We start from the raw sequence: 26,170 nt of genomic DNA, 5'->3' as shown, positions 1-26,170 counted from the left end.
TACATAACAGGTACTTGGTTCTACCCCCCCCCCCCCCTTCCTTTTATGCATCTACCTGTTAGATTTGTTTATAGCTTTGAAGAAAATGTCAGAACTAAGAACTCAAAATAAGTTAACCCATCTCATATGACTTGAAGGAATCAATAATAACCCTTTAATGCCGACCATATGTTTAGCTGTTTCTTCCAAACCTTGAGATACTTGTACATAATGCACCTCGCCTACTAATTGAGAGATTATTAGCAGGAAACAACAGGACTTTCATATCTTATCTATGGGTCAATAAGTCAATTCAAACAGCTTGAAACTTTTACACAGAATAGAACTTCACAATGAAGCCAATTGCTTGATCAGAGAACGGAGGTCTTACTAATAGAAAATACCAAACATACTCGTAAAACTTAGTCCTCCAGGATATGCTGCCGCTCAAGCTCGTTTACATTTTCAGTCAAAGGAGTAAGAGAGTTGTTTATGGTATCATTATTTCCCCTGCATTGTAGCAGCTGTTCCCTAAGACTTCGGACAAGTTCATTGAGTCTTTGAATGTTTTTCTCTTGGGATAAGATAATCTGCCATGATGGAACTCCAATAGCATCAACCATCTCAAGCATTACCAAAAGAATGTTGACATCAAATGAGCATTGAGCGAGCAAGTTTTGAAATTCAAAGAAAAAGACAGCACCATGTAAGCAGGACTAGTGAATAACGCAGACAGGCAGCATAGAGAAGAAGTGAAATTACCAAGTATAGAACAAAGAACAATATATGCTTTACATTTCTAATGTGAATAAATGATATATTATTGAAATAAACTTCCTAGAGTGGAGGCTTTATCGTTAATTGTTGCTTAGGTGACAAACTTTTCTAGGATCACTTAGGGGCATACATGCACCCATATATGATACAGGCAAGACAATATCAGAAAGACTGGTGACTGACTAATCAACTGGTATCATAAAAGTGATAACCAATCAGGTGGTTATTTATCAAAATCACCAGGGTCGGGGGTAGTTTGAATGGTCACAGCCCGTCTGGAAAGTGCCCATCTGGGGTGCCTGCCTAGTGAATAAGGTGGACCACCTAGGCATTTTTTTTTATACCCCATAACCCCCCCCCCCCACACACACACACCCAGGTGCAGGCGGGATACGATCCCAAGTCTCTGCTACGACCAGCAGGAGACCTTACCAACCAGCTGGTTGGCACCTTGCGTGGAAAAGGAAGATTGTATACAGCAACAGCCATTCCTTGAGGACATTCTACATGGAAAAGGACCTAACCACAAGTGTTCATTTGGCAGGATGGTTATTCTTGGGAATTAAGCTCTGGCGTCTGGCCATAAAAATGTTAACATCATTTTCACCTTTCTATGTGATATGCAGTCTATTAGTTTGATTTCTTTAGTCGTAGCTCAGTCATGTTTAAAATTTCAATGTTTAGTGTGTTTAATTTGTCCAATAGTAGTTTGCTTCATGAGTGGCAAAATTTTTATTTCAAGTTTTCTTTGTTAGGGTGGAGTTTGGCTGATCCTAGATGGTCTAAATGTATCACAAGAAAAAACTATTATGTGTGTCTGTATATACTGGGTAGGATGACTTTTGAAAGATCCAAGAAATTGCAAGATAAATATATGCCTTGTGTGTGCATGTGTGAGATTGCAAAAATGTAGCTAATGAATTTTAGAGTTCATTTGTGCTTGTTTAGCTTTTGGCAAGTAATTTCAAAGCAGAGTGATTATAGAAGTGATTCCTAGGTTTTTTTTCTCTCTATTCTCTAGTCTAGTCTTCTCTTTCAAATTTTTTAGTTCAGCCACCAAAAGCTATCCAAGGCCTGAAAATAATTAAAATAAAGGCATTATTTAACACAAGAAAAACCCGGAACTGGTTTTGGGTAAGTCTTCTTTCAATTCCATTTAATTCTCAATTCAAACAATTTCTCTAGAGAGAGAAACTTCTTATATGGATGTCATTGAGTTTCTTAAAAAGTATGCACCAATGTGCACCAAGGCTCTCTCTCAATCTTTATCCTTTAGTCATCACCCTGAACATTTATTTTGAGCAACTCCCATTCTAATCTCAAGGTATTGACTCTTTTTCTTTTTTTTTTCTTTTTTTTGGGGGGGGGGGGGGGGGGTGGGGGTGGGGGGTTCTCTCTATAAATAACTTTTTATATTGCAGAAGTTTCAGCACTAAATTAGCATCCTCATCACATCATACAGCCATATAGCCCTAGGCACACTCTCATCCACCAACCTGCCACTAGCCTTAAAAACCCAAACAATGGACTTAAATCCACGAAATCATTGTTTCCTTTTCAGTTTTTCCTCAAATTTGTTACCAATCTAGATTTGGATCTACATCACAAGCCTCCTCTTTTGTGCAAACAAAAAGAGGGTTGGCCCTTCTGCCCTTTGATATCCAACTTCCCCTCTGCAACCCACACCCCAACCCCTTCCAGGTAAACAAAAATAGGGCAGATCCCACTTCTTTTTTGTGGTGCTTAAAGCTTTCAAGCTGGTAGCACTTAAAGAGCGTCTAAACTATCCACAATTTTTGTTGATACTTCTTTAATTCTCTATTGAGTGTGAAGAGCCTTATTGATTTACTGCAATTTAATATATAATTGTTCAGGTGTTTCATGTTTATTTGTTGAGTTACGTATATGATCAACCAGAGTTAGGGGTTTTCATGGGCCATGGCTGTAGGCCTTGCTAGCTTGCCAGCTTTTCTCAGCCAAACAAGTTCTCTCCTTTTCCCTCTTTTATCAGCAATAAAGTTCTCATTGATCTGTTAGTGGTAAAAAAAAAATCTCTATATATGATCAATCATATGCATTAAAGTGCAGCTACCTGGTGATAATCATCTTATGATGAGCTTTTTTATTTTATTTTATTTTATTTTGATCAATCATCTTAAGATGAGTTGTGAAACTAATGATTTAAATTCCCACTAGAAGTGACCCATGCCAAAGTATGGGTTGGTGTCAAAATGCTCCATATTATTGGATTTGGTTTCCTAATAAAAAGAACACTCAAATAGTTGCAGGCAAGTTTGTCTCATTTAACAATTTAGAAGAATCTTAGAAGCCATAAAGGAGTTGTCACATCGAAAAAATTTTGAGTCCAGATCTGAAAAGCTCTACCCTCTAGGCCTTGCTGCTTTATCAAATTTAGATTTGGCTTTTGATGGATCCATAGGTAAAATCCGCATCTAGTCAATTTCAGTATACCCAAACCAAATCCAACCCTTTTTTATCCTGTTAATGCATTTACTCAATTTGTTTTATAACTAAAATATTACCATGTATCAATGTTCTTTTAATAACAGCACTGAATTTTATTAAATAGAAAGTGAAAAACGAGAAAATCAAGGCAGAAAATCCCAACCATGGAGGCTAGCCTCAGCTAACTTCCAAACAAAATCTAAAATCCTAGCATATTTGGCCCCAATACAATTGATCCCTCATTACCCCTTGCTTTCCTAGTTCATCTGTCATCCAATCGGCAACCCTTGGAATCCATTACCACATATCAATGTTTTCAACCCATCGTTAACCTGTCAAGTGTGACTGGGTGACCCATCACCCAGTTAGATTTTTAGGTCTATTTAGCCAGTGAGCAATTTATTTACAAAAAAAAATATTGGCCCAGCCAACAACCTAGTGATCCATCCAGTTGAACCATTGAATTTGAATGGTTTGACCTGGTCAGTGGGTCATAGGTTAGATATTAGATCTCTTTTTGTATTTTTATCCATTTCCATCATTAATGACAATAATCCTCATTTACCACACTTATTTTCTGTTTAACATGATAAATATATAATATGAAAAACATGGCCAATTTTTATGTATTTTTCATTTTAATATATTTTTTGTATTTTTTTTATATGATTTATAATATCACAAGCTCAAACAGTTAAGTTGTTGACATTTATAAAAAAAAAAAAAAAAAAAACAGTTAAGTTGTTGACCCACCATGGGACCCAAGCCTTTTTTATATACAATATAAATTAATGTTATACTAACCATTTCTTTGAATTAACTGTTTTAGTGATTGCAATATTAGAACTCAAAATAATATGGACTACTTCAATAGTTTATACTCTTTTATAGGCATGACCACAAATCCTTTTTTCTTTTTTTTTTATAAAACTAACAATTTCATTAAAAAAGAAGCACAGGATACATGAGGTGTACAGCTGCAGACAAAGACTCTCCAAATAAATTACAAGGGTAACATGCAGTCACAAAACAAAGAATTCCTATGAACCCCTCATTTAGCTAGACCATCAGCCACAGAATTTAAACCTCTAGGAACCCATCTAATCCTTGTATTCAATTGGGTTATGATATCTATTGCTTCATCCAAATAATGAATAAAATGACAAGGCCCACTGTCCTTCTCCCCTAACCAGTTTATCATGTTTGCAGAATCTCCTTCTATGGTTAATGGGGAGAAACCCAAGGTCTTAGAAATTTGAAGACCTGTTAGAGCAGCCAAAATCTCAACTTTTGTAGAGTCCACTACCCCTATTGGGCCACTGAAACCCAAACAAATATTTCTGTCTTCCTCCCTGATCACACCTCCTATCCCAGCCTCCCCTGGGTTGCTGAAAGCATTTCAATCACAGCTTAAAGTTATACGCCTCCTCCCTGCCCGAAAGACCTCTGGCAACAGCTGGGTTCAATGGAAAGGAGTGTAGAACCTCCACTAAGTTCCTTTCATATTGAAGGTCCGAAATGGCAACCCCTTTGAAGATCTCAGAACTTGTCATCCACGTGTTACATAAGAAGATTATATGAGAAATAAGATCTTCAATGGTTCTTTTCTTGTTTTCAAAAATTCACTAGTTTCTTTCTGCCCACACTCCCCACAGCACAGCATGGGTCAGAGTTCTCCAGTAAGCTTTCCCTCTCTATCCCAAGCCCCCACCAGGCCATTGTCTAAGAAGATCTGAAACATGTTCAGGGGCTACCTAGCTGTAATTAAACATGTGCAGAAAATGATTCCATATTTCATCATCTCAGTACCAGATGCAACCAGGCAGAGTGTTCAGAGGCACAAGATGCAAACATGCGGAGAAATACAAAATCTGCCTTTGTTCTTTCTCTGGATTATATCGCAGGTGTTTAATTCAAGCCTCCCACACGAAGAATGAAACTCTCAAAGGAGCAAGAGTGTTCCAAATCTTCTTACAAGGAAAGAAATTGTTCTGCTTACCTGAAATGAGAACCTTGAAGAAAGTCTTGCTTGAGAATTTTCTGGATGGGTTAAGAATCCAGATACAGCTGTCTAAAGAAGGGGAGAAGTAGGCCTCCCGTAACGAGAGTAGGAGGTTTGTGAGTTGTGACTTCAGCAATCTCCAATTCCCAGTCTTCTAAAGCTAAGGCTCCAACTAATCCCATAGGAAGAAGGAAGGAGACAAGTGGCAATGGTAGCTCGTTGGGTTTGGTTAAGCCAAAACAAGTGGGGATAAGATTCACGTAAGGTTTGATTTCCCCACCAAAGGTCAGCCAAAAACTTAATCTTATTACCACCCCCACCCTATATCTAATGAGGGAAATAAAAGTGGTGTAACAAGAGGACATACCTTTCCAAGGATTTGCAGCATTCTCTCGGATCAAGTGGACTTTTTTATCCCAACCATTCGTGTTTAGCCCATACTTGCTTCTGATGAAGGCTGTCCAAAGTATTTGGTTCAAGAGCGAGCCTCCACAACCACTTGCCAAGAAGAGCCAGGTTTCTTTCCTTAATATGCCCAATACCCAAGCCATCCTCTTCCATTGGTTTGCAAACCTGCTCCTAGTTTACAAGATGAGCCTTTTTCTCCATCACCATCCCACAAAAAGTTACGTTGAGCTTCTCAGTATGACATTTAATCTTCAAAGAATTAGGAACACCAAAAGTAGTAAATAGGCAGACTAGAGAGAGAGAGAGAGAGAGGGTGGGCCTCCCCCCTTTCGAGAGGTAGCTTTTTTGCCAAGTAGCTAATCTCTTTTTGCACTTCTCAATCACTGGATCCCAAAAAATGGGTGCTCCTCGGATTCTCTCCTAAAGGCATCCCCAAGTAAGTTATAGGAAAGTTCTCCAATTTACATGCCAAAACTTCCAGGAATTTATACAACTGCTCTCTATCCTCCATGTTTATTCCCACCAAGCTACTTTTGAGAAGTTAACTTGGGGCCCAGACACCAAGTCAAAGCATTGAAATACCCTTTTTAGATGAGTGATATTCTCTAAATCAGCCTCTAAAAAACAATGATACCATCTGCAAATAATAAATGCGAAATCTGTATAACTTCTCTTCCTACTTCAAAGCCTCTTTTCAAGCTCAAGGACCTTGTCTTATCAAGGAAGTGACTAAGCCTCCACACATTCATTACCAACTAGGATGATGTCCACTATTTGCCTTCCTTTTATAAAACAAATTGATTAGAAGAAACTAGGTATCCCACCTCTTTCTTTAGTCTTCCTACCAAAACTCTCGCCAAAACCTTGTACAAGCTTCCAACCAAGCTAATAGGCCTAAAATCCTTAGTTTCCAAAGTATCACCTTTCTTGGGGATTAGACAAATGAAGGTTGGATTGTTGCCTTTGTTAACAATTGCCGAATGATAGAAAAAAGGGGGAAACCATCTGACCCGGGAGCTCAATCTTCTTTCATGCTAAACACCACTTCTTTAATTTCCTCCTCAAAATATCTTTCCAGCCACATTGCCTTGTCATCTAACAGCAATGAGCATCCCAGCTACTTAAAAAAGGTCTTCTTTGCCTTCTTTTGTGTACAACTTCTTAAAGTAATTTATTTAGGAAAGCCTCAATAATCTCTTCAGGATCTTCTACTTCCCTTTGACCCACCTTCACTTTGGTGAACAAGTTTTTTTGTCTCCCATTTGCATAATTGTGGAAGAAACTGGAATCGTTATCTCCTTTCAGACATCTAATCCTGGATCTCTGCCTCCAGAAAACTTCCTCTCTTCCAACTACCTTTTCTAAGTTATTAAAGTCTCCCTTTTCGATCTCCAGTCTTCATCTACTAACCCTGATTGTTCCTTGTTATTTAGATCCTTTATCTCCAAGAGAAGCATATTTTTTTATCTTCGGAAGACTTAAATTCCTATCTGCCCCAGATTTTTAACTTCCTCTTAACAAATTTTAATTTTTGCAAAAACCGAAAACTAGCCCAACCTTCCTCTTTGAAATCCACCCACCAACTAGCCACTTTTTGCTTGAAGTCCTTGTGTAAACTCCAAAATTTCTCCAACCGGAAAATGGTCTTACCTCTTCTTATCACTTCAGTTTGTAGAGCAACTGGCCAAAGGTCAAAGATGCAACAAGGTCTAATCCCTTGAACAATAATTGGAAAATGCTCCAGCCAATTAAAAGTCATAAAGAATCTGTCAAGCCTTGCACCGAATTGTATTCACCTGCAAATTAGACCAGGTAAATTTCCCATTAATTAGTGGGAGATCACAGAGGTTGTAACTTTGCTATGAAGATAGAGAAGTCTCTCATACTCCAAGACACCATGGGATATCCACATGATCATGCAGGGAGTCCAACTCCTCCCAAAGTCCAGCTCTTTCTGATGGACAATTTGGACCATACACCCCAGTCAACAACCAATTGAAGCCGTCGGTGTTATTAGTGAAAAGGATGGTGATAGAGAGCTCCCCCCCCCATCCACTTCAAGGTCTGAAACTTCCTCTTCTCTCCACATTATTATGATCCCTCCTAAAGCTCCTACCACTAGAAGAGCTGCCCAACTCCTCCCCCTAATTCCCCAAATAGCTCTGATCATTATATTTATTAAATTAATTTTCTAATCAAATGCAAAGCATATTGGATTAACATAAAATTAATTTTGGGGGAATTAATACTAAATTAATATTTTCTAATCAAATATATAGAATATTTTGGTTAGGAATGAGCTTGCCAAATTAATTGATTGATTTATTTTGTCATGTTATTAGGCATCTAATCTTATATTAAAACAAAGACAGTTGGATTTAGGGTTGGCCATAATTAAAACAAATAAATTTGGGTTTAGGGTAAAGGGCTTCTACTAAGAAGTTACTTGGGTTCATTAGAAGTAACACAGAAGAAGACTGCATATTATCAAAGGGCATTTTTTATCAATAACAATGGATTTCATTGATTAAAGAAACAGGATTACATGGGAGAGCTGAGAGATAACCTCTCTTATTTCCCCAACAAAGAGAGAAGACAAAACATTACAGTTCAGCCCAAAACAAATTTTCCCTGTTCACCCTTTGTTTTGCTAACCCATCAGCAAAGGAATTTGCACATCTCTTGACCCAAACTATTTTAATTTCTATTTCTTTTGTCAGCCAATTGAACATTTCTTTTCATTTCTGTACACCCACAGACCAGCCTTATCCCCCTTTAGCCAATCTATCACCAGCTTTGAATCTCCTTCAATGATTAGCTTCCCCAAATTTATGTCCTTAGCTCTCTGAACACCTTCTAACGCCACCAAAATCTCAGCTCTAAGAGAATCACCCGCTTCAATTGGACCTGAAAACAAAGCAGTGATGTTCCCTTTCTCGTCCCTCGTATTATAACACCCCCAATACCGAAAGGCCCTGGGTTTCCAATACTGCTTCCATCAAAGTTCAATTTATAGAATCCGTTTGGAAGGGGGACCAAATTGGAGCTGCAACCTCTTGAACTGGGGCTGAAAAGGCATTTTCTTTCCATTTTCTTGACAAATCATCTATTGAGACATTGTTGAACAGATCAATTGATTTAAGCCAATGGAATACCCTGAAACAAATCACCTCCTTAATGGTTTCCTTATTCCTCTCTCTCTCTCTGCAAAGATTCTTTAGTTCCTTATTTGCACATTATCAAAGGCCATTTTCCACCTGCATAGAGATTTCTTTCCTATCAAATAGAAAATATGATCAACAAGCTGAATCATCTAAATGTCAACAAACTACATACCACCCAATGGTGGATGAACCCTTGGATCATACAAGAAAATTTAAACTCTACCCAGCATTTGTAGCTTGAATCATGGACAAGGCCCTATAGTGATCCTTAAGCATAGAGGTGTAAAGTGGGTCGTGCCGGGCCAGCACGGCATGGCCCACAAGCGGCCCACGCAAAGTGTGGACCATGCCGTGCTGGCCCACGGGCCGTGCCGTCCTCCCCGGTGAAAATTTTAGGGGTCGGCCCAGCACGGCCCACGGCCCACGGCCCAAGCACGTGTGGGTCCGTGTCGTGCCGCGAGCCGAGCTGGCCCATAGGCCAAGCCTTGGCCCAAGTCGGGCCAAAGCTATTTTTGCTTATTTATTTAAAAAATTGAAAAAAAAACTTAAAATTTTAATTTTATATGAATTTTGATGTATACAATTGCTTATATATACAATAATTAAATAAATTAGTATAATAAAATTGAAAAAAGTTGTTTATTTTATTAATATATTATATATATAAATATATAAAACATATAAATATTATGTATATATATATAAATATAAATAAATATATATAAATAGTATATATGGGTTGTGTCGTGGGTAGCACGGCCCGCTTGATCGTGTCGTGCCGTGTTGGCCCCTAGACTTCAAACCCCAGGCCTAGCACAACAAGGACCATCGTGTCGGGCCTGGCCTGGCCCGATTTACACCTCTACTTAAGCATGGATCGACAATGATATGTTGACAAGTATATCATATGTAATGGTTGAAGAACTAACCAGCAAAAACGTAGAGGTCGAAAAACTACCAATTCATAAAGTTTCACCTAATAGAATATGCAGGCAAAAATTCTGCATATCAAGGAACTTTTAATTAATGCATACAAGAAAACTTCCAGCTATTGTTCATCAAACAATGTGTGCGCTTTCATTTTTATACTTTGATTATTGTTTGCAAAGAGGTCCAGAGACCATTCTCCGAGCCAAGCATTATCAGTATTTGGAAAAAGAACTTTTTTACCAAGTAAAGTACCATTGAGGCCCAAGGCTCACAACTATTGGTGAATCCCCTGTTGTCCTTAATAAGATACAAAGTTGCACAGAGGAATGCCATTAAGGATGTCTTTGTTTGTGATGCAAAACATGCATCATACTAAATGCAAATGGGTGTGAAAACCATGAGCATAAACCCAGTTCATCCATGCACTAGTGACTGTACTCATCTTGTAGGTTTGTTATAGGGAGTAAATGTGGTTACCTTTTTTTTATCAGCAACACAGAAATTCATTAATTAATTAGAAGATTAAGTGCAACAAGAAGTTGTGGTGGACAAGCATTCCACTTAGTTCACATCCCCAAACAAACCCAAAAACAATCCCTTTAAGTTACATGACAGCCAAAAGGTAAGCCAACAGAAACATTCTACTAGCTAGATTAAGCCCAGAACATAGATTGTCTTAGAACTCCTTGCTTAGCTAGACCATCAGCCATATTGTTAGCTGATCTTCTAGCCCATCTTATCTGAATCACCATGTCTTTACAAGCCTGTTTGAAGTGCCTGAACTCATTCCTTAACTACCAACTTATTCCCTTCCCTTTCCTCAGCCAGTTTACAACAATTTTTTGAGTCCCCTTCAACAATCAGCCTGTTGACCCCCATTTCTTTGGCTTTTTCAACACCAAACACTGCTGCCTTCATTTCTGAGCTCACTACAACACCTTGCTGAATAGGACCTGAGAACAAGGCAAGCATATTTCCATCCTCTCCCTTTATTACCCCACCTATGCCCAAAGGCCCGGATTTCCAAGACAGCTGCCATCAAAATTTAGTTTCTTCCACCCAGCCTCCGGGGGGGACCACAATGCAATCACTGTAGATTTCCTAACTGCTGTATTGGCACTTGTTCCCCAAGACCTAATGTGGTTACCTTTTCCACCTATTTGTTTAGACAAGTGAAATGACAGAATAGAAAATGCCTAGAAGTCAGCTTATTTAAACCAATCATGGGACAGTGCAAATTTGTATACATATTTTAGAAGCAAATTTGCACCCATCTTGAGAGTAAACAAGAATTTCAATACACAATTGCAGCCTTTTTCAAGAGAAATTTGTATGTCAAAACAAATGCACAGAAACTGGAGTGCATATTTCCACCGGTTCAGTGTATGCATAACTTAGCCTAAAAAATCAGGCATTCATGATCCATACTTTTCAAGTGTCCTGCGTGTACTTCTATTCCTCAATAATCAACAGAGTTCTCAAGCAAAAGAGGAATTCTTTGATAAACAATCGAGTATTTTCTTGAGATAAGAGGCTCTTCTACACATGATTCATATCCTTGCCTTTCAACTTCAATGCACGTTAAGTCCCAAATAGATACCCTCTTTCTTGTATCATTGCTTCTCACAAATCATATCACAGATCTCTCTTACCATGTTTTTTTTTTTAAATAAAGCAAGCAATTGAATGAAGAATGGAAAAAATATCAATGTGTCCTCTTCTGTGATACAAAATTGCACAGGGGTTTGATTCCCTAAGGTTTTCAATTTGTTTGCAGCGCACTAGTGTGAACTGTGAACAGATGGAAGTGTAAATAGCTGACTGTAAATTCTAGTTTAATCTTGCTTCATGTTTAACTTTGTTTTGTTTGAGAGGATTTGGAGGTAAAATAATGTCATTTTGACTTCATATGTAGAGAATGAAGACATGAAGAAAGTTGCTTGTTTGAGAGGAGCAAAATAGGAAGTGGCCCCGCTTTACATGAACCAACTGATACCTGATGGTAGCTCAGTTGATAAGCTCCCTTCTTTCACCGGCTATAGCTGAGGCTCGGGATCAAATTCTGCTGTCACCAGAGTTGGGGGGAGGTTTATGGGTTTGGGGGACAGGCTACCCCGGTTATATAGCCCCATGAAGCCCCACTTTATAGGAGATGCAAAATTTGCACTGCCAACAAGTGCAAATGATATAATGCAAATTTTGAATCAGGTAGGAGTGCAAATCATAGTTACAAAAATGGATGTAAAACTGAACCAGGTAAAGACGTTTTACAGGTTCAGACTTGCACTGCAAACAAACAGAACTTAGGAAATTGTGAGGAGGAACAGATGGTTGGCTACTGGGACTTGGCCAAATGAAAGGGTGCCTGGCATATCACTGTGTATATACCGCCCTTTTTAAAATATCAATAAAGTCACTAACAATTACTGATAAAAAAAAATGCTTCCTCTCCTGTGAAAAAAAAATGTAAATTTTGGCTTTTTATAAGACAAAGTGACACAACCAGATTTGCCCAACATGTTAGATGGCAATTTTTAGATAAATGTGTCAAAGAAAAGTTGAGTAAAAAAATTAACTCCATAGCCTGATAGTGATTTAGATTTTAATGGTCCGAAATGATTCATCCAGTATGAATCTAGTTTTGTATGTCTCACAAAGCTTATGGTTTAGAGATTGCAATAACTGATCAAGAATGTAATTGCAACTTTGGGTTGTAACCTGAATGCACATATTTCCTAGAAATGGCAACAAATTATCACTTAATTTGCTAGGCACGTTAGTAGATGGCACTCACACTAGTAGTACTACAGTACATTGACTTCCTAAAAGCCCTTCTCTAGTGTAACAGAAGTGATATCTGTTTCACATTCACATAAGTTAAGAAATGCAAATTCCTATATTCATGAAAAAAATTTATGAAGAACACAACAGTGTTAAGAAGGGACTCTATTTATGGGCTGAATCTGACTTCCATCAGTTTGGTCACTGTTGTTCACCCATGGACAGAGTTGGCAATATGGCCATAGCCTCTCCATCAAGCACAAGAAGCCTCCCATCTTTAAAGCATTTTGTTGAGAATTTTGCTCTGCACATTCAGAAGGTTATAATATATATAAGTTCATCAACGGTTGCTCAATAACACTGACCATAAACTGAAGGAAGAGAAGGAGCTACGATTTTGTAATAGGATAAGGCACAAACATGTATCTCTTCCGGTTCTCTCGTAAACTAACTGCTTGAACCTCTGCAATGACCTCCTCTCCAATGTAGACTGGTGACTTAAAATGTAAGCTTTGTGAGACATACACAGCTCCAGGCTACACGTTCATTGAATCATTTCAGACCATTAAACTCTGAACAGCTCTAGTGCAAAAGGGGGGAAAATCCAACCCTTTTAACAAAAACTAAACCCTTTCAACAAATTTCATTCAATCATTAAAAAACTCTAAATAAAAAAAAAAAAAAAAAACATTTGTCTACCAAACACTAATGCCAAAAAAACTGTCCTAAGGAAAGCTATATAAACAAAAAAAAGGTGGACATAAATAAACTTACAAAATGAGAAGCAATGATCTGAGGAAAGAGACCAGCAACAAGCATCCCATGAACAAGTCGATCTTCAAATCCAGCAGTTTTAGCACATTTGGAATCAAAATGCAAAGGATTTGAATCATGGCTTAGCTTCGAGTACTCAAGAACATCTAGATCAGAGAACTTTCTTGAATGCTTTAGAACATCTCCAATTTTCAAGATACGAGATGCAGCAGATGATGAGAAGCTCAAGCAAGCTAGGCGCTTCAGAAGCATGTTGTCTTAGAGGTGTTGTGCTTTAATGGTCAATGAGATTTAATGAATCTCTCTGCAACCTTGTAAACTTCTTAGCAAAATGGGACACAAACAAGTGGAAGTTATCTCCAACCTAATTGTCAGAGATCACCTATCTGGTAAAATAGGCACTATGGGTGCTTCCTTCCTGATTGGTGATATTACAACTCAGTGTGGAAACCAAATTCTCTCTATATCATTGGAAAATGAGATGTATTTTAAGATGGTGCTGTAACAACCAGTGCAGAATATCATTGGAAAATGAGAACCAAATATAAATGTAGTGGCAAGTTAGGCACCACTAATTGTGATGTATTTTGGCCTTTACATACCATTGGGTGGGACCAACATCTCTGATGTTTAGCCATTTCAAAACCATAATGTTTGAAGGTTAAGCATCATGTATGTTACAAAAAATTGCATGAGAATTGTTCGAGAACATTTTTCACAAGATGAAATTAAAAAAAAAAAGAAATTTCATTCCAGATGCATGAAGAAGAGGATAAAAATCAAAGATGCTAAACTTAAGCTACAAGTCTGTTATTCTAATTGAATCCTCAGTTTTCAGTTTTCCATGTCAAAAATATGCCTGAACTCCAATCTTTTGACAAGATTAAAAGAATTTTTAATTGATTCAATCAACCACCCCAGGATAATGTGATAAGCAGGCAAGAAAACCCCATTTTCCTTTTTTTTTGGTCTGCTGGGCAGTGATGCAATGTATTAATGCTGAGCATAGATAAAAGAGTACAAACTCTCATTCCATCGAGAAGAATAAGGAAAGATGACCAGCATGAGATGAGAAACTAAATCATAGAAAATCAGTTGAAGAAGAAATTTATTAGATTCTATTGATTTTACTTTTTCTTTCCATATGTTAAGGTCTTTTGAAGTTCTTGAACAAGGAAAAGAAGCCTACATGAAAATCCAGGAATTTATTGAAAAAGACAAAATAAGAAATTCAAATAAATTTCTGGCCTTTGACATTGCCATTTTATGCAGTTTAAATCCACTGAAAGTAGAAGAGCAACTCTTCTAGCTCTATTTGGTGGTGCATAGATCCATCAAAACACCAGCATAAGCAACATGATAGATGACACTCATGATTCAACTAGTGGAAGTGTGGAATTGCAATTCCTCCGAAGTCCTATTTGTCCCTGTGTTTCTGTTCTTGTTCTTACCTTATAGATTTTCTATCCATAACCTCTAGAATTTGCATCCTGCTTTTTTGTTCAATATCATGATTTTGGTTGCTAAATCCTACTTTATCACCATTATTCCTTTTTTACAATAAATGTTAGTCCATCTTTAATTTTCCAATTCTTAACTTGTTTTATTTTCCTTTTTGCAATTTGCTTCCTTTTCCCGATAACTCTAGCAACCATTTCCGCAACTTTATTAGTAATCTATACCAATAAAAAAAGAATTCAATAAGATCCCATTCTACCCAATTTGTCTGGTAAACCATCCCAAGACTTTTTTTTTTTCTTTTATTAAAAAAAATGATAATTAATAACAAATGAAAAATCATGGTCAAAATGGTAAATAAAAGCCATGGATATGTCCTTGTATCCAAGGTCAATGAGAATAAAAGCAGACCCCATCCAAATCTAAGCAGAAAGCCATAAATCAAGTAATTCACAACCTAAACTAAACATAGTAGAAAAGTTTCCCATCAAGAAAACATTCATGAAGTTGGAAGAAAGGTTTCCCATTAAGAAAGATACGGTGGATTTTGAAGTGGAAGACTCACCGCTCTCAGGGTGAAGGAGCCTCAAGGCAATTGGAAAGATCTCAACTTAGTAGAGGAAGATGATAAAGAGGGCAATGAGATTGCATAACAGAATTTAGAAAAAAAAAATGCAGTTTTAGAGTAAGAAAGAACCAATGCAAATCCCCTTGACTCAAAAGTCCTTTCAAAGAGTCCTAACTCCTAATACAGTGAGATGTTTCAGAAATAGAAAAAATCATCTCACTATTCCTGTTTCAAAAGTGTGTACCGGTTGAAAGGAGGATTATTTGGTGGAAAGAGGTGAAACCTGTAAAATCCTGTATGGTGAGGATGGTTTGGGAGAGCAGAATTTATATTTTGTGTTTTTGTTTGAGTTAGTTGTTGTCGGGGTTTTTCTCAGTTAGGGTAGTTTTTCAGATTCTGGAGTGTCAGGTTGTGGGTGGTTTAGATCTTTCATTTCTTCTCTCGGGTGACATTTGGTCACCTTTCTTGTACTTTCTCTTTATATTTTTTAACAAATTTATTTTACTAGAGATGGTGGAAGAAGCACATTATAAACAAAACTACATGAATGGTATTTTGATGGGTTTACGAAGCATATTCAACTGATTCTGGTGTACATTCATGTATAACTGCATGTGTATTTTGAATTTGTCCATCTGCCAGTAAAGAGAAATGGAATGGCTTTACATACAGAAGTTGAAGACTCAAGCAGTCGTCAATGAAATGATTAATTATGATGCACTTCAAAGTTTCACAATTAATATTCATAATAAATGTGCTCCTTTATGAGTTAAACTGTTAAAAGTACCAGCACTAATGTTACTCTACTCATTTTTGTCCATCTGCCAGTAAAGAGAAATGGAATGGCTTTACATACAGAAGTTGAAGACTCAAGCAGTCGTCAATGAAATGATTAATTATGATGCACTTCAAAGTTTCACAATTAATATTCATAATAAATGTGCTCCTTTATGAGTTAAACTGTTAAAAGTACCAGCACTAATGTTACTCTACTCATTTTACAACCACCCAAAATTAACAAAGTCTAAAAATCCAAATTAAACCAAGAAACTAAGAAGGAGAGGTAGTTTACGGTAATAAAATGAACTAGCACATAAATGACCTGCCTTTTCTTTTACAGCTTCTTCCCTCTTTGATATTTGTTGCTGCTTCTGAGAAATACTTGGGGCTGTTTCAAAATCATTCACAAGTTGTTGCTTCCATTCAAACTGAGATGTAATAATGAGTACCAGCAGCAGAAAAACAAGTACCATGGGCCTCGACATTGTTACAAGCACCTCTAATAAAACCTGTTAAACAATTACATCATAAGCACAATAAGCATCAAAAAGGAAAAGAAATTGATGATCATAAAGCTCCCAATATCAGAACATTTTTTTGATCAGTCTCCCAATATCAAAACATTACAGGAAATGAAATGGCACCTTTTCATATTATCAGTATTTTTCAAGAGACAACAGTGTATCATAGTTACAGATTTACTAATCCATCCATACTGTTGTTGCAGAAAACATCATTTACAATTTCTTCTCTATTAGAAAAAATTACAATATATTCTCAAAAATAGACCTTACATGCATAAGCCCTAGATTTCAAGAAAAATAAAAAAGCAACTGAAAATCAAGCTCTCTCACAAGAAAAACCATAAATTCACAATTAATCAATGAGAATAAAGAAAAACTACAAGGGTTCGTGAATTAAATTGAACTAAACAAAGTAAAAACTCACAAATTGAAGATTGATAAAATCAGCATCTCATCAAAATACTGAATTTCTTCGACCCGTTCTGAAGCTCGACAAGCAAAGATCCTGGCATGAGATTCTGGTAGTGAGATGTCAATTCTTTTTTACCATTATTTAAATATGTATTACTTAAAGGCTAAAGGAAGAAGAAAAGCCGTTGACCCTATAGTGAGATGTCATCATCATCATTTGACATCTCCATGGAAAGCTATCTCTAGTAGTTTGGACAATGGCTAAATTATATAAACAGAAATTGAGCACCAATAGCTTTCTTCTTTTTATTATTTTTGAAAAATAAATAAACGTTTTGTATTTATATCTTATAAATTGAGATGGGAGCCATAAAACAGGAGACACTATCTATTATAAGTTGAGAAACTGAAAATGCAATCACAAACAGTTGTGGTGAGTCATATTCTAAAATTCCTTCCAATCATTAACCCCAAAAACACAGTTTTGTTACTCTTGTTAATGTGTCATCAACCTGTACCTAATCGTTCTCAATAAGAGAAGAATTTGCCTATGGCCTGCAAGAAGTGACCTGTTTGCTTCGCCGGCTGCCTGTATCCAAGAAGAAGAAGAAGAAAAAGAAGCATACCTATCCGCTGGTCTTGGCTATTCACAAAAACTACAACGACGGCGGTGGTTTGCACTTCTCGTTCTCAATCAAGCTCGAGGAAGATTCGCAGTTTGCACTTCTGCTTCTCACTTCTCAGTAGCGGAACAAATTGAATCAATGGAGCCCTAAAATTGTTCCTTTTGTAAACCCGAAGTTTCGTTTTTACCCTCGATTGGGGGCCTTTGGTAACATCCAACGCAACTTCCAGCTATGCCTGTTCACGGTTCGAGTTGGGTCGGTTTACTAGTGTTTTTTCAATCGATCCGACTTGGTCGGATCACCTATAGATTAAATTGAAATCGATCCTCTATTAAGTAAAATCGATTTGATCGATTTGAGCCGATTTAGATTTCAATCAATTTCATGCTTGTACAATGCACATGAACTCAAAGTGCTAATATTATATATAATATTTTAGAATATATTTTTTAGAAATATATTTAAAACCAAAACATATATCAGAATATATATTTTCTAATTTATGGAAATATATATCTGATATATTTCAGAATATATATTTTTTCAGATATATATTTATTATTTAAAATTAAAATATCTATATTTAACAAATATGTTTTCAAAATATATATTTTTTCAGATAACTTGATTTGGTTTAGTTTCGATTTTCACACATGAAAACTGAAACCAAATCGAATTATCGGTTTACTCATCTTTGCAACCCAAAACCAACTGGTAGTGAAGAAAAACCAACCGACTCAAGTTGGGTCAAACCGGATTGGTCGATTTGGTCGGTTTGGATTTATTTGCGAACAACCCTACTTCTAGCCTTAGGAAAAAAAATGGTGACTGTTTAGTAGGGATGTAAATGGATTGGACCATGATCCAGATATCCCATCCGATGTCTAATGGATTCGGATATATCCATTTTGGGTTTTTGGATCGAATAATGTGATCCAATTAAAATCGGATTCAAATCATCCCATTCGGTCGAAAAGGATCTATATATATATGGATGTGTTATTTATATTACTTTTTTGTGAAATTTTATATTTACTTTTTTATAAAAAAAAAACAAGTATATATATATATGATAAAAATAGTTAAAAAATACTTGTGTTCTTCTTTTCTCTATTTTTGATAAATCTTTATTTTTTGTTATTCTTTATTTAATTTGTTATATTTCCTTTTCCTTTTAATAATTTATTAATTTTTTTAATAATTAAATCGGATTGGATTAGATTCGGATATTTGGCATCCTTATTGAATTCAAGTTCAAATCAATGTTTATGAGATGATTGGATCATATCTACAATTTATAGTATCGAATCGTATTCGAATATACCCTAATTTGAATTTGATATGATCATTTGCATCCATACCGTTTAAGAGGGTTGTGAAGAATTTTAAGTTGGTCGCATTTGGCAAATCTTTCAATGGGGTCTTCAACCCAATTTTTAGCTTTCTCCATTTGGTAATAGAAGATGTAGGGGCCAAGTGAGGGTTTCTTTCTTTGTGCATTGATTACCACTTTGAGTCATGTAAATTTCGACACGGGCAACCTGATTGATGAAAAGTTGGTCTAACTTAGCCTCATATGGGTTCAGTAAATTTTCTTGATTTTCAACAACCAATAAAAGTTCTCAGCCCTAAACCAAAGATTTAGGTGATAAGTGACAATTTCTCTCTACTCATTTGGGTTACTAATCCATATAATGCATACATTGACACTAATGGTCAAGGTGGTAATTCTTTTTTCTGATGTAGTCACATTTGGATTTAGTAACTTTTCTTGGTTTTCAAAAACCAAGAAAGGTTCTGAGCCCTCAATCCTAAGATGTAGGGGCCAAGTGAGAGTTTCTTGGTTTGTGCTTTGGTTAATAATCACCAGTAGCTAGATTGGTGAAAAATTAGTCTAACTTGGCTTGAGATGGGTTCCATAAGTTTTCTTGGTTTTTAGAAACCGAGAAAAGTTCTCAGCCCTAAACCAAAGATCTAGGGGACAAGTGACACTTACTCTCTACTCATTCGGGTTAATAATACATATAATGCATACCTTGATACTAATGGCCAAGGAGACAATTTTTTTTTCTAATATAGCCACTTTGGGGTTTAGTAACTTTTCTTGGTTTTCAAAAACCAAGAAAGATTCTGAACCCTAAATACAAAGATGTAGGGGCCATGTGAGTGTCTTTCTTTGTGCTTTGGTTACCATTCTAAGTCATGTAAACTTCGACACCGGTTGCCAGATTGATGAAATGTTGGTCTAACTTGGCCTCATATGGGTTCGGTAAATTTTCTTGGTTTTCAAAAACCAAGAAAAGTTCTCAACCCTAAACCAAAGATCTAGACGACAAGTGATAATTTCTCTCTACTCATTTGGGTTATTAATCCATATAATGCATACCTTGACACTAATGGCCAATGTGGTAATTCTTTTTTCTGATTTAGTCACATTTGGGTTCAGTAACTTTTCTTCATTTTCAAAAACCAAGAAATGTTCTGAGCCCTCAATCTTAAGACGTAGGGGCCAAATGAGAGTTTCTTTGTTTATGCTTTGGTTAGTAATCCGGGTCATTTAAACTTCAACGCTAGTGGCCAAATTGATGAAAAATTTGTCTAACTTGGCCTTAGATGGGTTCCGTAAATTTTCTTCATTTTTAGAAACCGAGAAAAGTTCTCAACCATAAACCCAAGTTCTAGGGGAAAAGTGACACTTACTCTGTACCCATTTGGCTTAACAATCCATATAATGCATACCTTGACACTAATGACCAAGGTGATAATTCTTTTTTCTGATGTAGTCACATTTGGGTTCAATAGTTTTTCTTGGTTTTCAAAAACCATAAAGGTTTTGAACCCTAAATCCAAAGATGTAGGGGCCAAGTGAGAGTTTCTTTCTTTGTGCTTTGATTACCATTTCAAGTCATGTAAACTTCGACACCGGTTGTCATATTGATGAAAAGTTTGTATAATTTGGCCTCATATGGGTTCGATAAATTTTCTTGGTTTTCAGAAACCAAGAAAAGTTCTCAACCCTAAACCAGAGATCTAGATGACAGGTAACAATTTCTCTCTACTCATTTGGGTTATTGATCCGTATAATGCATACCTTGACACTAATGGCCAAGGTGATAATTTTTTTTTCTGATTTAGTCACATTTGGGTTCAGTAACTTTTATTGGTTTTCAAAAACCAATAAAGGTTTTGAGCCTTAAATCCTAAGATATAGGGGCCAAGTGAGAGTTTCTTTGTTTGTGCTTTGGTTACTAATCCGGGTCATTTAAACTTCGACAACGGTGGCCAGATTGATGAAAAATTAGTCTAACTTGGCCTCATATGGGTTCGGTAAATTTTATTGGTTTTAAGAAACCAATAAAAGTTCTCAACCCTAAACCAAAGATCTAGAAGACAAGTGGCAATTACTCTCTACTCATTTGGGTTAGTAATCTATATAATGCATACCTTGACACTAATGGCCAATGTGACAATTTTTTTTCTGATATGGCCACATTTGGGTCCAGTAACTTTTCTAGGTTTTTCATAAACCAAGAACGGTTTTGAATCGTAAATCCAAAGATGTAGGGGCCAAGTGAAAGTTTCTTTCGTTGTGCTTTGGTTACTAATCTGAGTCATGTAAACTTTGACACCGGTGGCCAGGTTAATGAAAAATTAGTCTAACTTGCCCTCATATAGGTTCTGTAAATTTTCTTGATTTTCAGAAACAAAGAAAGGTTCTCAACCCTAAACCCAAGATATATGGGACAAATGACAATTTCTCTCTACTCATTTGGGTTAATAATACATATAATGCATACCTTGACACTAATGGCCAAGGAGACAATTTTTTTTCTAATATGGACAGATTTGGGTTTAGTAACTTTTCTAGGTTCTCAAAAACCAAGAAATGTTCTGAACCCTAAATCCAAAGATGTAGGGGCCAAGTGAGAGTTTCTTTATTTATGCTTTTGTTACTAATCCGGGTTCGTTAACTTTTTTTGGTTTTCAAAAACCAAGGTTCCGAAATCTAAATCTAAGCAACAACTTGTGTAGCAACATCCCTACCAGAAATTGGTCTTTTATGCAAAGCTTGTTTATAGAGATTATGCACCTATGACCTCCTTCGTATGAAAAGCTTATGAAGACTTTACATTTCTCCCCACTCCTATTGGTTTTGTTTGCAACAATTAGTATTACATTAAAACTTATCTCTATTGAAAGTTCTATCCCTATTTAGAATGTATGAACTTCAATATTAACAACTTCCCCCACTCCAAGGGGGGCCAAGGGTAAAGCAAGAATCAAACCTGCATTTATAAACACAAGCCAATATCAAATGGCTCCAGATTGACTAAGTTGCATCTATTAAGGTTTAACTTGGTAAAACCTTCTTCATGGGACCTCCAATATACTGCATGCTTATCCCTCCAAATAGAGCTTTTTGCAACTAATGCCCAATTCCTCTCTATATCATTAATGAAAAACTATGAAAACAAACCTAAGGCATTGACCTAGTTTTTCTTAAGAATACGATCACAAGCGGTAGCCAAATCTCTCTCCTTGTTAGTGAGTGCAAGACTTTCACGAAGAGACCATCCAATCAAGCCTTGCTAGTAGCCAAATCTCTCTCCTTGTTAGTGAGTGCAAGACTTTCATGAAGAAACCATCCAATTAAGCCTTGCAAGTACCCAAATCTCTCTCCTCGTTAGTTTGTACAAGACTTTTATAAAGAAACCACCAATTAAGCCTTGCATATAGAAAGCAATGGAACGAAAGTTACCAAACCCAAAAGGATTAATATTAGCCACTTCTCAAAAAGGGCTAATATCATGGTGGATTTCAACCTTAAGCCTTTTATCACACCATCTGCAGTTCTCCTCCAATCCCTTTGTGGTTTTTTAGTAACCACTATTTACTTCCTCTCCCAATCAACATTAGCAACATTTTTTTGATAGATAACATTGATGGTTAATTGGTTATCCTATCATCACTTTTAATGTATCCTAATGTCAATAGTGCTCCCATCAAAACATTCTTTTCACTATCTTAAATCTATGCACTGCCATCATGTTAGGCTACCTAAACTATGAGAACTAAACAATCCCCCCCTCCAAAGCAACTTATTCAATATTTCTCCCAATAGTTTTATCAAAACACCCGAAAAGTTGTGAATGATTTTAGAGAAATAAGTGAAAGTATTCGACATTCTTAAACACACAAAAAATAAAATATATCATTAACCCTAGCTGTGAGAAAAATAGAGATATCGACATTCTTGAAGAACTCAAGAAATAAATTATATGATTAGCCCTAGCTGTGAGAAAAACTGAGATATCGACATTATTGAAGAACTCAAAAAATAAATTAGCCCTAAATGTGAGAAAAATAGAGATATTGGCATTCTTGAAGAACTCAAAAAATAAATTATATGATTATCCCTAGCTGTAAAAGAGAGATGTTATTAAAATAGATGTCTCGATAGAATGAGAGAAGAAAAACATAGTTACCTTCTCGAAGTACTTTGTGTCTAAAAGAACTATTTCTTGGTACTCGGTTGTACCTCTACGCAACACTGTAAGAATTATTATCACCATTATTATAAACATTTGAATAGTGCTAGTTGATTTATATGTAGCAAACTTAAACAAACTAATGTGTAAAGTTGTAAAGCTACCACTATCGATAATTCTGATGATAAAGCGCTTGGAATCGAACTTTAGGAGAGAAGACTTACATATTGTGAATCTCTTTTTCTTTTCTTTTTCCTAAATATTTGCCATCTTGTTTTAGTCTTATAAGTATCACTGTACAACTTTCAAGTTAGAAAGGAGAAGGAAATGAGACAATTTAATTTAAAGAAAACCCAGTTGGCATAAAACCTAATTAAGAAAAGGGAATAGAATGATCTCATTGATTGTGTATATTTATTTTTATGTAGTATTATATGTACAGTAATTTCAAAAGTAAACCCATTTGAAACTAAATAATGGAGATCCGAAAAAAAGAATAAGGCAGTGAAATATCTTTATATTTCATAGAGTTTTCAATCTCCCTAGAGATGGAAAAAACATAAAGGAACAAACAACCTCTTGAGTCTTTAATGGAGACAATTCCTAGACCTGTTCATGATTATTTTAACCATTATTATTGAACACATTGGAATGGAAAAACCCTAGTAGTTGAAAGCAATGCAAATAAACCCAGAAAAGTAGTGAAGTAAGGTTGAAAAAGAAACTGATAAAAGAGAATAAATAAATATCTTACCAGGCAGAGGTGAAGAGAAACTTCCAAGCAGAGAACCCAAGTGTGCAGATGTTCACTCGAATAAGCGATTTAGAACTAAAAGACGTAGAGAGAAGTAGAGATTCACTCTCATGAATTGAGAACGGTGTAGGGAGAGTCGAGTGATTACAAAGAAGGAGAGAAGATTGGAGGCTTGAGAGAATGAGAGATGTAGGGAGATTTGAGCGGTTATATAGTAGGGAAGAGATGGATACTCAAGAGAGAAAAAAACATTCGCATGCAGGAGGGAAAGAGGATTGGAAGATTTTGTTCAAAATTAATAAAGGGGCAATTTTGTCATAAAAAAAGGAGATACGAATTGTATCTCATACGATGCTCTCCTTTTGTATACAACTGCTCTTTTTTTATATTTATTCAAAAAAGTTGCCATCTTTTAGTTATTATATGAAGTGTGTTTCTTTAATTGATATTAAGGCTGAAAAGCTACCCTTATCGGCTAGAATCCCTAAAATGTTTTAAATGGAGAGAGAGAGAGAGAGAGTTATGGTTGAAGAGGTGACAAGAAATGGTTCTCGTCATATCATATATTAGATACCTAAATCTGTAGAATCTTTACGAAAAGATCCTCCTCTTTCTGTATTTGGAATTAGTATGTGGTATTTGAGGTTGGCCCTGGTTGTGACACACGAACTCAGATTTGCTCCATACCCAGCGCTCACACACCAACCCTTCCGATGTACGGCTGCAATGTGCTGTGGGTTTGGTATGGGAAGCGCACCAGATTCTTGACACACAACGTGTATTGTTTCTCTACTAGAGTTATTGGGATCTCCTGCGGCTCTTGCCCACAAAACCCTTCCCAATACCCTACCAATAGGACCTACACCGCACCTCTTACCCTGAGTGGGATAAACCATACAAGTGAGTCCCACCATGTATGAGATGTGTGGCGTCAGATTCAGTTGGTAGGGTGTTAAAACATATTTTGTTGGCGGGTGACATGGATTCCTACTGGAGTGTGGTATTATGGCTTCTTTCGTTTATCCATATTTTGTGGGGATAAGTTAGTCAACTGTCTAATTGTCCAATTTCTCCATATATGATCGACTATACAATGGGTCCAACCTCACAGGCACATCCCACCGTGCATTGGGATATCTCCATGAATAATAACACCTAAGTAGGAGAGATGGGAAGTGTTCCCCCCGATACATGGTGTGGCTGTGAAGTCAGTGTGAGAAGCGATGTGTGAGGAGAAATTGGACTTATTTAGGGGTGGGGGGGAGGTGCATAAATACATTTGGGGAATCAATAAACCAAATTTGAGGGAGTAAAGGGGATTGAAATCTAAAAAGGCCAAGATTTTTTTTGGAGGGTAACCAGTACTCTCTTGTGGGTGACTTAACCACCCATTGAAAACGTTAAAATCCATGGTTCAAAGTATTGATACGATACTTCCAATATGGAGCATATCGTATCATATCTTTTGAAAAAGGTGCGGTCTGAAACGCCTGCTTCCAGGTGTTTCGGACCCTCAATTTTTTTAATAATAAAAATATCTTATAAGCTTCCCAAAAAAAACTAAACTTTGAAAAAAAAAACTAAAAATAAGTATGTATCAGCCGTTTCTAAGTACCACTCATATCGTACCGATACTTTGAACCTTGTTAAAATCTGCAACCTGTGTCTTGTCTTTACCCGAATAAGTTGAAACATCACTAGTACTGAACATTAGTACCACAATTTTCTAGGCTAATTCTTGCTTGGGAATAGAGAGAGAGAGAGAGAGAGAGAGAGAGTTGGGATCTCCTTAAACAAAAACTGTTCAAAACGATTCCAACATCATCATGTTGGGTGTTAGAACCTTTTTTTTGTTAGGGGGAGATTTGGAGTTGATGCCTTGATGGGACTCAATGTCACATGAATGAGTTGGAGTTTGCTCCCAACAAAACCTGTTCCAACATGCTACATGCAACCTAATTTGACATCACATGTCTCACGCCATGAGACAGGGACATGTGTGGTATTAGATATATTGGAGTTATTTCATTGGGAGCAGATCTAGAGTTAGGAGAGAGAGAGAGGAAGAGGGGGTTGCGTGAGATGGTGTCATAATGAGACCCGATGTCATATGAGAGAAGTTGTGTGTGGGAACCGTTGGGCCCAATGTTGAGAGAGATCTTGCCTTCTTAAATTTGGGATATCATTATTTGTAAAGGTTTGGATTAATGAACATAATCAGTTTGAGTGTTAGCTTGAGAAAAAAAAAGCATTATTGAAAACATTCAAGGAGCAAAAAG

General features: G+C 36.5%; 2 protein-coding genes across 4 annotated transcripts; both read right to left on the bottom strand.

Moving 5' to 3' along the window:
- Positions 1 to 108: 108 nt before the first annotated feature.
- Positions 109 to 16,572, bottom strand: LOC148790618 (uncharacterized). Of its 3 annotated transcripts, none has more exons than XM_088890240.1 (3): positions 16,414 to 16,572; positions 13,282 to 13,299; positions 109 to 602 (listed from the first exon to the last, which is right to left on the bottom strand). In XM_088890240.1, the coding sequence occupies exons 1-3, from the start codon at positions 16,570 to 16,572 to the stop codon at positions 402 to 404; spliced, it is 378 nt and encodes a 125-aa protein (XP_088746366.1). In that variant the 3' UTR covers positions 109 to 401. The 3 variants fall into 3 exon arrangements, with proteins under 3 accessions (XP_088746366.1, XP_010246325.2, XP_010246342.1); XM_010248023.3 differs by having other exon boundaries at positions 109 to 569; XM_010248040.3 differs by lacking the exon at positions 13,282 to 13,299 and having other exon boundaries at positions 109 to 569.
- LOC104589636 (hydroxyacyl-thioester dehydratase type-like protein) lies at positions 12,465 to 13,733 on the bottom strand. The gene is made up of 3 exons (XM_010248014.3): positions 13,282 to 13,733; positions 12,928 to 13,043; positions 12,465 to 12,811 (listed from the first exon to the last, which is right to left on the bottom strand). The coding sequence occupies exons 1-3, from the start codon at positions 13,531 to 13,533 to the stop codon at positions 12,709 to 12,711; spliced, it is 471 nt and encodes a 156-aa protein (XP_010246316.1). The 5' UTR covers positions 13,534 to 13,733; the 3' UTR covers positions 12,465 to 12,708.
- Positions 16,573 to 26,170: the final 9,598 nt, after the last annotated feature.

This window comes from Nelumbo nucifera, chromosome 6 (assembly GCF_055504915.1).
Source record: "Nelumbo nucifera cultivar China Antique chromosome 6, China Antique-T2T, whole genome shotgun sequence".
NCBI lineage: Eukaryota > Viridiplantae > Streptophyta > Magnoliopsida > Proteales > Nelumbonaceae > Nelumbo > Nelumbo nucifera.
The sequence above is the reverse complement of the archived record's forward strand: the minus strand, read 5'-3'. Positions and strand labels throughout refer to the sequence as shown.